The sequence below is a fragment of the Artemia franciscana genome, chromosome 5, assembly GCF_032884065.1.
Source record: "Artemia franciscana chromosome 5, ASM3288406v1, whole genome shotgun sequence".
NCBI lineage: Eukaryota > Metazoa > Arthropoda > Branchiopoda > Anostraca > Artemiidae > Artemia > Artemia franciscana.
The window spans coordinates 16,102,253-16,114,385 of NC_088867.1; the positions used below are offsets into that span (position 1 = coordinate 16,102,253).

At 32.6% G+C, this 12,133-nt stretch overlaps 1 protein-coding gene across 5 annotated transcripts in view; it reads right to left on the reverse strand.

Moving 5' to 3' along the window:
* The window catches only part of LOC136027021 (tRNA (34-2'-O)-methyltransferase regulator WDR6-like), a 102,915-nt gene that overhangs the window by 34,154 nt on the left and 56,628 nt on the right, over positions 1-12,133 (reverse strand). For all 5 annotated transcript variants that reach the window (XM_065703927.1, XM_065703930.1, XM_065703931.1 and 2 more), the window contains 3 exons: positions 10,287-10,415; positions 6,597-6,769; positions 323-544 (listed from right to left, as the gene is read on the reverse strand). In XM_065703927.1, the coding sequence (XP_065559999.1) occupies positions 323-544; positions 6,597-6,769; positions 10,287-10,415 (524 nt within the window). The remainder of the gene's footprint in view (positions 1-322; positions 545-6,596; positions 6,770-10,286; positions 10,416-12,133) is intronic.

A 12,133-nucleotide genomic window follows, 5' to 3' on the forward strand; every position in this document is an offset into this window, starting at 1 on the left:
AGGAGGGTTCTCGTTGCCCAGCAACTACTTCTGGCCCTTGATAAGAGCACTAGATTTTCAGCTCCCTACTGAACGGGCTTCCTCCCAAATTTCTACAAGAATACCTTCCATTCGAAGTGGTCAGAAAAAATAAATATGAAATGCAGTGATCACGGCTCTTTATTAAGGCAACACTAGTACGTAGCTTCTTATACGTTTCCCAATAATACCTTTATCTTGTTTCATCATTTTTGTTTAGGGGTTGGCGTTGGCTGTTACATGACAGCATTTTTTTTAATAAAAATATATTTCCTAACTAGAAAACACAGCGAATCGTACTTACTCCATAAAAACCAAGCTGAATATCATCTTGCACAAATCTTGAAATCCATCCATTTTTCTCATGTACTTCAGAGAGTAGAACCAAAGTATTGGTTTCTTTGTCAAAATGAAATTTTTTAACTGAGCTGTCTCTACCAGCAGATACCACAGTGCTGCTATTTGTACACATAACGTCGCTGACCCCTTGTTTCCCATGAGCGTGCTTAAAGAAACAAACGGGTGCCTAAAATTCAAAATTGAACTTAGTAAAAAAAAAAAAAAATAAATAATTAGAGACACTGAAAAGCTGAAAAGAGAATTTATCAGAAGTTTAGCCATGATCCTATACTAAAAGAGTTCTACAACAGCAAAAGCCTTTGCATTTGCATTATATATATCGTACATACTAAACTATATGTACATCATATATACTATTATTTATATTATACTATTTTATTTCCATTATATTACTATATTCTATATAAATTTTATATTATTCAACAAGAAAACACAAAAACAAGAACACAAACAACAACAAAAAACGTAACTTTACGATTTAAGGGAAGCCGTTAAAACGAAGACCATCACCGAATTGCATCATCAGTTTGTGCAAGATCTACGGGTCCTAACTAAAGAAGAAGAATCGAAATAAGAGTTGTTTACTGGAAGAATTAAGCAAGTTCGTGTTATTAGGCATAAATTGCTGCATGAAGATCACTTGAAAGGATGGCAGGTAAATAAAGAGATCACCATACAGAGTGAAAAAAAACTTGAATTAGGTTTTTAAAAGAACAGTAGTAAAAATAAAAACTTCTTCGAGAAGATAAAGGTAAATAAAGAAACAATTTAGTAAAATTGCTCATAGATCAGTACGTGAAGATTTATATATAAAAAAGAAATATAAATAAACAATTTCGGGAATTAAACAAATATTTGTGAGCGAAAATTCATAAAAAAAATTAAATAAAAAATTTTTAATGTCAAAAACTTAAAGAATAAAACAACATTTTGAAAGGTTCCAAAAAGGCTATTAGAAAAAAAAAGAAAGAAGGAAGAGCAACCACGTGATTCACATAAAAAATCAACAAGCGAATTATACAATTTATATTCATAAACAATACAGAAAAACAAATAAATAAACCATTCCGTTAAATTACACATAGATCAGTACGTGAAGATCCATATATAAAAAAAACATAAATAAACAGTTTTGTTAAATTACACATATATTAGTGGGGGAAAATTCATAAAAAAAATTGTTTTGAGGGGAAATTCATTCAAAAACTTAAAGAATAAAACAACATTTTGAAAGGTTCCAAAAAGGGTATTAGAAAAAAAAGAAAGTAGGAAGAGCCACCACGTGATTCACATAAAAAATCAACAAGCGATTTATACAATTTATATTCATAAACAATACAGAAAAACAAATAAATAAACCATTCCGTTAAATTACACATAGATCAGTACGTAAAAATCCATATATAAAAAAAACATAAATAAACAGTTTTGTTAAATTACACATATATTAGTGGGGGAAAATTCATAAAAAAAAATTGTTTTGAGGGGAAATTCATTCAAAAACTTAAAGAATAAAACAACATTTTGAAAGGTTCCAAAAAGGGTATTAGAAAAAAAAAGAAAGTAGGAAGAGCAACCACGTGATTCACATAAAAAATCAACAAGCGATTTATACAATTTATATTCATAAACAATACAGAAAAACAAATAAATAAACCATTCCGTTAAATTACACATAGATCAGAACGTGAAGATCCATATATAAAAAAAACATAAAAAACAGTTTTGTTAAATTACACATATATTAGTGGGGGAAAATTCATAAAAAAAAATTGTTTTGAGGGGAAATTCATTCAAAAACTTAAAGAATAAAACAACACTTTGAAAGGTTCCAAAAAGGGTATTAGAAAAAAAAGAAAGTAGGAAGAGCCACCACGTGATTCACATAAAAAATCAACAAGCGATTTATACAATTTATATTCATAAACAATACAGAAAAACAAATAAATAAACCATTCCGTTAAATTACACATAGATCAGTACGTAAAGATCCATATATAAAAAAAACATAAATAAACAGTTTTGTTAAATTACACATATATTAGTGGGGGAAAATTCATAAAAAAAAATTGTTTTGAGGGGAAATTCATTCAAAAACTTAAAGAATAAAACAACATTTTGAAAGGTTCCAAAAAGGGTATTAGAAAAAAAAAGAAAGTAGGAAGAGCAGCCACGTGATTCACATAAAAAATCAACAAGCGATTTATACAATTTATATTCATAAACAATACAGAAAAACAAATAAATAAACCATTCCGTTAAATTACACATAGATCAGAACGTGAAGATCCATATATAAAAAAAACATAAAAAACAGTTTTGTTAAATTACACATATATTAGTGGGGGAAAATTCATAAAAAAAAATTGTTTTGAGGGGAAATTCATTCAAAAACTTAAAGAATAAAACAGCACTTTGAAAGGTTCCAAAAAGGGTATTAGAAAAAAAAGAAAGTAGGAAGAGCCACCACGTGATTCACATAAAAAATCAACAAGCGATTTATACAATTTATATTCAAAAACGATAAAGAAAAAAAACATTCCGTTCAATTACAAATAGATCAGTACGTGAAGATCTATATATAAAAAAATATAAATAAACAGTTTTGTTAAATTACACATATATTAGTGAGGGAAAATTCATAAAAAAATTAAATAAAAAATTATTAATGGCACAAACTTAAAGAATAAAACAATATTCTGAACGGTTCCATAAAGGGTATTAGAAAAAGAAAAGAAAGAAGGAAGAGCAACCATGTGATTCACATAAAAAATCAACAAGCGATTTATTAAATTTATATTCATAAACAATAAAGAAAAACAAATAAATAAACCATTCGTGAAATTACACATAGATCAGTTCCAAAAAGGGTATTAGAAAAAGAAAAGAAAGAAGGAAGAGCAACCATGTGATTCACATAAAAAATCGACAAGCGATTTATAAAATTTATATTCATAAACAGTAAAGATAAACAAATAAATAAACCAATCCGTGAAATTACACATAGATAAAGAAAAAACTAAATTTTGAACGGTTCAAAAAAGAGTAATAGAAAAAGAAAAGAGAAAAGAAATAGCAACCACATATTTTTTTTATAAGAAATAAACAAGCGACTTTGCGCAATTACAAACAAATTAGTTTATTAACATCGATGAAAAAATCAAAATAATATACAATAATAGAAAGAAACAAAGAGGCAAAAGACATATGCGTAACAGTAAAAAGAACGCAACGGCCCCACATTTTTCTCCAAGGAGACGCAGAAAATGCTGAAAATGTAAAGACATTTGCTTATATGGTGGAAAATAACAATGTAGTATATTAGAGAGAATACAAGTCAGAATTTCGTAAACGAAACATGGAGCTTTCTCATTATACAAAGCCATGTATGTCTTTTCTTGTGGTAAAATACATTATTAAATTAAATATGATAGTGGTGAAGTGGCATGTTAAATAACAAGGAGTAGCATACCAAGGATTTACTTGTGAAGAGCAAGAGAAATGGGGGTGAGGAGAAGCATATGAACTTCCAATACGGTTTTTGCTATATTATAAAAGTAAGGCCAACTTTAATATAATTTGTGCGTTAAATCTGGACTATAAATATTTCTTATAATCCCTTCTTATGGTATTTACCTTGTAAAAAAAGGCTATTATAGATCCCTTGTGCAGACATCGAGTTTCCTCTATACCCAAATTCAGCATCATACTAGTCTCAGAAGGAGCTAAATTGTTTAGAGTTAAATTGTGGCTCCAAAGCGTAATAAAATCAATTTTTTTGTTTTACTACATACGCCTCACGAGATTGTATAAAAGCAAAAAACTATAAAAAGTGGTTTGAACCCAGTCAGTAGTCCATCAAGAGCGACAGGGCCATATCCAGAATATTTTTGGGGGGTGTTTGACGTGGGGAATTTTTTCAAAAGGGGGAAAGAACGTCACAAAACGCATAACATATTTGTTTCTATCCATATTTGTTACATTCCTACGAGTCAGAAAAACATTTTTTGTACCCCATACCCCCCCCCCCTCCCCGCACACACACACACCCTGGATATGGCCTTGAGAGCGAATAATGCGTTTTGGACACTTCTATACACAAACACAGTTTATCCACTTAAGAATCACTAAAGGCTCAAAGGGGTAAGCAAAAAGTAAGATCTCCAGATAAAGACCGGAATGAGAATGTAGAAACAACCCTGATTCTTTGAGGGTTTCTTAGAAGGCTAAAGCAAAATTTTAAACAGGGCAGGAATAATGAGGTTTAGTAAGACTGTCGGCCTGACTCGATTTAATACTTTTATTTTATTATTATTATAGATTTTATTTTATTATATTATTAGAGATTTTATTTTATTATATTTTATTATTATTATTATTTATTTTATTTTATTATCATTTTACTATTTATTTTATTATTATTATTTATTATTATTAAATTTTATTTATTATTAGAGGCTGCAACAATTTTTCAGCAATTTTTGTCCGTCCGTGGCCGAGTGGTTAACGCGCCGAACTCACGAGCGAAGGGTCGCTGGTTCAAATCTCGGTGGTGCCGACCGTTTGGTTTAGGACGAGGGTTAGTGGCGTTTCCCCGTAAGACAAGCCAAAAGTCCACCCAGCTTCAAATGGGTACCTAGAGAAATCTAGGGAAAAGCACGGGAAAGCGTCGGATGGCTTGCCCCCAACCACGCATTGCACCCCGGCCGAGGGCTGAGAATCAGGAGATCGGCACCTGCGCTACGCGAACCCTAATCGGTTTGCATGCGAAAGTTTGCTTTGCTTTGCTTTGCTGCAACAATTTTTCAGCAGTATGAACACACCAAGATTCTTTTTGCTTTTGAAATTTTTTGGTATGCTAATTTTCTGCAGTTTTGCGGTTCAACGTGATACACCATTTGTGCTACCACTCGATAGCTAAGATTCAGCTTTATTCCTCCTCCAAATCATCTTTTCAAATTTAGTTTCTTTTTTAGACTAAAAATTGCGTTGAAAAGTCGTGAAAATCTGAAGAAAACAGAAAGACTTCCTATTTTACAAGCAAGTTTAATTGGTCCTTTAAGAAAGAGCCTAAGAATTATCCGGCTCAGTGAAAGGAAGGATCTCAAACTAATTAGTCTTGTGATATAATATCTCTTTCTTATGGTGCGGCTGTAGATCATCGCAAAATCGCATGTTTTACAGGGAACATAAAACAGGATACTTAATCAAGTTAACAATAAAATGATTTGATATCTTCATAGGCTCAATGTCATTCTAATGAAAAATAGCTCGTTAATATTGACAGACATCGATTTGATTTGATATCAAGAAAAATCTTAATTTTGCATATTGCCCAATTGAAATTGTTATATTAACATATGTGATAAGAACAACGCCTCTAGGGAAATAGGGTTGAATAATTTAGTGTTTTATAATGTTTTTTTTGTTTTTTAGATACGACAATTCGATTAAACATGTCTAGGCCTGAATATGACTGATTAATGTCCTTACTTGACCTTAACCAAGACTGCCCTTACCAATTATTAAAATAAAATAAATAAAAACAAGCCACTTACAAAAATGACTAAAGTTAGCCAAGATGGTAATACTATTTCAACGCCACTGACGCGCAAAGATAATGAGAACACGGCAGGGGCGTTGGTTGAGCCCCCGATATTTGTGCAAAGATGACCGTTTTAGGGAAAATAAGCTAGAGTGCACCATAAATTGGTTATTTTAGATACAAAAAGACATGTTTTGCATTTTTTGGAAATTTTTTTTTGGTCACTTCACCCTCTGAGCATTTCAAAATGTCCATATACGTATAGATCATTATGGCTACTGAAGGATTTGTATTTTATTGACGTCATTCTAGAAATACACCAAAAACACAAGATAATTCAATCGCCAGCTGAGAATTTGACGGGTTCAGGACGTTGACGTACAGAGATATATTTCAGTCCCAATCGTCGATCGTGTGATTCAATATCATGATGACCCTGACAGCAAACATAGAAACGCGCTCTTTACTGTTATATGAACATAGTTTTCATTATATAAATTAATAAGTAATTTTTTGTGTTTAAGGGAATGGGGGAGGGCTTTTTTCTGTCCAGTCAGCACAAAAGAGTATTTCATAATCTCCACGTACGTTGGTCAAATTATGGCTACCAAGAAATGATCCATTTCTTGATTTAATCGAAAAATGTTCTAAAGACGTAAAATAATTCAATTACCAGCAGAGAATTTGTCTGTTCCAAAACATCGACGTAGAGAGATATATTACCATCTCGGTCACCAATAATGAGATTTGATGTGTCAGTAATCCAAGCAGCAACCGTAGAAACGCGCTCTTTACTATTAGGCAGCTCCAACTTCGCTACTATGTTAGCTATGCCTGTACTTTCATCTGGAATTAAACATTAAAAAACTACTTAAAATATTTTACTGAATAGTAAGTAAAACTTTACATTTTAATGTTTACTAATATGGAAAAATACTGATTAACATGAAAAACAGGAGTCAATAACTCTCCAGCTTTGGTACTAGATCAGCTGTTCTTGTGTTTATGTCTTAGAAATGTGTCTCAATAATATTTACTAATTCTAAAGTCTAAAATCAAAGATTAGGATTTAAATAAAAATTAATGCATGACTAAATGTTATTAGAAATATTTTAATAATGTACTTTACTAAATATAAGAAAATAACAATATGTTCCATCTTAATGGACATTGTTGCTTTGGAAAGTGAATGATTGGGGATTTTTCCAACATGACTTTTGCTCAAGAGTTATAACATGAAAGGTCAGATGTCTTTTTCCCTTTTTTTCTACGCCATCGATTTTGATTTCTTGAGAGAAAATGGTAAGAGTCTAACCACTGTGGCTTTCACGAAAGTGTGGATCTCAGCCCAGGTTAATCGTTACGATATTATATTTTGGAAAACTGAGTATAATTCTTGTCTTAGAGCAAAAAGCTTGGGAATAATTTGTCCTTGAGCAAGAGCCAATACTGTATGTATGTATGCATAAATTTATTGTCTATCATGAATGTAAAAATACAACACTGACTGAGTAATATATAAATAAAAGGAAAAAGAAACGAATGGCTTCTAACAAATACCAATAAAAACAAAACAAAGAACAACTGACGAGAAAAAATACAAAATAAGGGCAATCTTACAAGGGTAAACATCGAAGGACAATCTCAAGGGTGCTTTCACCAATAATCTGCTTCCTATATCATTCGTTTCTTTCCTGCACCGCGGACACTGGACTAGCAACTCCGTACCACGAGGGTAGGGAGCTGTTGGTAGTCCAGAGAGGCAGCTGTGGGAAATATTTCACATACTCAAAAAAAACTTCTGGATATCCTCAACAGCCGAAGCAATAAGAAGAAACCAAAATAGCGCAAGGGCGAGCAAATGCAGTAAAAAAAAGACACATTATAGAGGATACGGCGGTTAAATTTAAGCTTTAATGGAACTAGTAAACCGTACACTTCCTAGAATTCCTGGCAAAAGTTCTTTCAGATGTTGACACATGGTACGAAGCTTTGAACTAATCACTGCACCAAGGTACATAAATGTATGTTGTGCTATAACAACGTTTTCATCCAGCTGAATATTTGTTGGGCAATGCCAGCTACGATTGAACACCAAGAACTCAGTCTTGCTCTCCTTAAATCGAAGACCAATACGTTATACGTTTATACTCGCTCGCTATCGCAGATTCAAAATTTTTCTCAGTTCCAAAATCTGTTCTTCTAACATCAAGGAAGTAGTCCGCATAGTTAGCTAGGGAAACATCAATACCTTTGAAAATATATTTGATTAGGATTTTTTCTTGTGACACAATGACAATATTGTTAAACAGGGGCGGAGATGTAACAGCATCCTATCTAATATCTTTTTACTAGAATACAAGCAGTAAATTCCAGTGCAAAAGGTGAAACGGTGACCTTAACTCTGCCATTTTACTTTTTATACATACCACGTATCGCTTTGATGATGGAAGTATCAACTCCACGCTTATAAACAGTCAATAAGATATGCTAGTATACACCTGTGTCGAAAGCTCTAGACACGTCTAACCCAGCATAATATAATACCTAGTTATTTTCATGAGCATGTAAAAGTAAATTAGCAATCATATAGTGAGCATGGTCACGGCCTACTCCTTTTTTGAAGCCGAATTGATTGTCTGATGTACCACACTTTTCAGATACCTCATCAGTAATTCTAGAAGGCAATCGGGTAGGCACTAGTTTTAAACTGGATTTTGACTAGTCTCAAAGTGCTGAAGTGAGTTCCGTTGCCATACACAAAGTTTTTTATTTAAGAATGACCAGTAGAATAACCAGTAGTATAAAACACAAAGGAGCATTTTCCCTCGGGTACGAAAGTGCTGTCATCTACAACTACTAGGTGTTTCTGTTGGTGATTTCAGTTGCTTCTTTTTATTTTCTGCGTTTGTGACTCAGCCGTCGGAAAAACGTCAAATCCTGCTAAGCTTTCATTGTCATCTCATTAGTAAAGAAACAGAGCCTTAACATGGGCTCTTATGTAGTGGTAGCATTAGAAAGTGGGTAAGCAACAAGAAAATCAGTTTTTGGCCAAATACAAATATTTTTTACCCTGATCAATAGTCCCTGATGAGCTGATAAATGTAATCTGTTTTTTCGTATATAATTTGTTATAAATAAAAACTATTTTGAAAATTTAGAAAATTATTTAGAACTATGAACAACTTTCATGTTGTGATATAAATTGAAAAAAAAAATCTAGATGGAGACTTTGTGAAAAATGGTTGGAGTACCAAACCGCAGTAAAAACGAGCTTGTTTCAGAATACAGTTGGTGTTTCCCCTCTGCTGATCTTGACCGAAATAGAGACAGGTAGCACCTTGTTCGAATCAGAACGGTACAAAGTGGGCCCAATGGACTCTCCAATAAACCAACATACGGCCTCATTCAAATGCATATTTGTTGTAGAATCGATTAACCACAGTATGCTAGGGCTCAATATGAACACTTGCTCCAGTTTCCAGTGGCAGGGAGGGTTGCCTACAAGAGATTGGTGGGCCAAGTCCTTGTTTGGGTGCCTTATAAAGTGACCAAACCATTTCTGTCTTCTGTTCCAGACAATATCTGAGATCTTTTGGTTGCAGATCTGCATCAACTAAGCAAATTTAAAAATAAAAAAAAAAACGTGAGTTTATTTTCCTTCTCATTAGTATTCGTATTACATTTTCATTACAGGGCTTATTTCTTATTGATTTTCTTATTTCTTATTTTCTTTTCATTTTGGATGGAATAATTATGCTTTCTTATCTTCTTATATTTCCTATAATTAATTAATTTCGTATTTAAGGGTGTTTATTCGCTTATGGTTTGTATAGTGTTAATTTTTTTTGCATTAGTCGTGGCCCCTAAAGGCTTTTAGAGTTCATTAATCTCGTATTATATTACAACGCGTTGAGAATGTCTTGTATTCTGGGTTATAAAATCCCCATAGAACACTCTTACTTGGAATTACTGTACTTAAGGTTTTAACTAAAATTCACGGTCTTTTAGCATACGTAACTGCAATTTCCTCTGATAAAAAATAGAATTTTGGAGCCGAAGTCAATAAAAAAATCTGCTCACAGAGCATAATAAGGTTAAACATATCTTAAGTCAATAAACATATCCGCTCACCCATCATAATAAAATTAATCATAATGTAAGTCAATAAACATATCCACTCACCAAGTATAATAAGATTAAACATATCTTAAGCCAATAAACATATCCACTCTCCGATCATAATAAGATTTAACATATCTAGTCAATAAACATACCCACTCATCTTAAGTCAATAAACATATCCACTCACTGAGCATGGTAAGATCAAACATATCGTAAGTCAATAAACATATCCACTCACTGAGCATAATAAGATTCAGGATTCCATGTCTTCCGCATACAACGATAGACTGCTTGTCCACCCAGTGTAAAGAAACAACTCCTTCTTTCAAATATATGCTCGAGAGAAGCTTATCCGATTCGAGATCATCTACAAATACATTAAAATTATCAGATTTTATTAAGATTCAAATTTAAGCTTTCCTTTTTAACCTTAAATTAAATACATACTAAGAGTTAACAAAATACTGCTTTTACCGTGATTCTTTAGTTTGTTTTATTATTTTGAATCGGTACCATTTCAGATTAGGGACTCCTCAGAAGACATCGTCTTAATGCAACGAAAGTAGTACCGTTAGATTCCATGTTTTATACTCTTATCGAATATTATTTTTGCATCTTGTTTTACATTGCAAACACATTTTTGCACCCCTTGGTTATTTGCACCTCTTACACACCAACTAAAAATCGACCAATACTGAAATTCTTACGTTATAACACGGTGGAACATCCTATTTTGCATATTTTGTTTTATCCCTTTGATAGTACAATGTTGTTTCAAATCATGATAAGCAAAATATATTTTTAGCGATATATGAGACCATAAGGGGGGGGGGATTTTCAGAGAAGCGACCAGGATATTTGGGAATAGCATAAAATAAGGAACCTAATGTTACTGCTTTGAGGTGCAAATAATTTTTGCTGGGATGCAGGGGTGCAAAACCTGGGGTGCAGAGTAAAAAACACAAATGCGACATCGAAATGCGCACAAATTATGGAATCTAACAGTACCCTTTTCAATTTATTAAGGTATTTCCTTCTGAGAAACCAGCAATCCAGGAAGGTACTTTTTGAATTACAAAATTATTTTTGTATCATTTAGAGAAGATAAAAAACAATATTTAGAATAAAGTTTCTTTTATAAGTAAATAATCTAAAGGCAGCCAACAACCGAATATTGTTGTCCAGCTACAATATTCGTTAGCCACTGTGCTAAAAGTGGGGTAGCAAAGTAGCAATGCTACATAGCAGTTTTCAAAATTGTTGGCAGATTTTGTCTGAGAATACCATTTTTACATATACAAATAATTTTTGCTCAAACAAAAGCCGTCAAAACACAAGTTGTACTCTGCAGTGCAAAAAATGGGCGTAGCATAGTAGCAATGCTACTTGGCAGTTTTCGTGGCCTACTAAAATTTGTTGGCAGATTTTGTCTAAAAATACCGGTGCTTCCACTATCCCCGAATTTCAGAGAATTTGCACAGAAGTCTGTCTTCTCAAAAGAAATTGTTCCCCAAAAATCCCCTTTCATTGAGGGTTGCCACCCCTAGTGCTTCATCATTAGTGACAATCCACCCCTAGCAACGATCACTTTTACTTAACTTGTAATAATTTTTTCGCTACTTTCCAAAGTTTTTTTCTCAATTATTTACTACACATCAAAAACCTGATATAGATCAGTGAATTACTTACCTTTCTTCCTGTGCTAATATAAGCACAATGTTTAAAAGACTAAGTCATTTTATCAAAGATTCTCTTGTTACTCGTGGTAAATAATTTCATTTGAACATATTTATACTCAGTGTAATTCTGAGCATTGCTACAAAGAAGGTTGTTTTAGACATCTGGACAATGACACTGATTTTTTTTTTTTTTTTGCTATTTCGGTTAATTTTCAAACGTCCGAAAATACAAGATAGTTGGATTGAAAAATTATTCGAAAATGAAAAAGAAAAATCAAAAAAGCATGGTACCTATGCAGAGAGGGTGGGGGATTTTATGATAAATTTTGGGATATTTTCATAATCATGCTACAAATTAGATGAATAGTTATGCTCTTTTAAAACATAAGCGTCACTTTACTCAGAA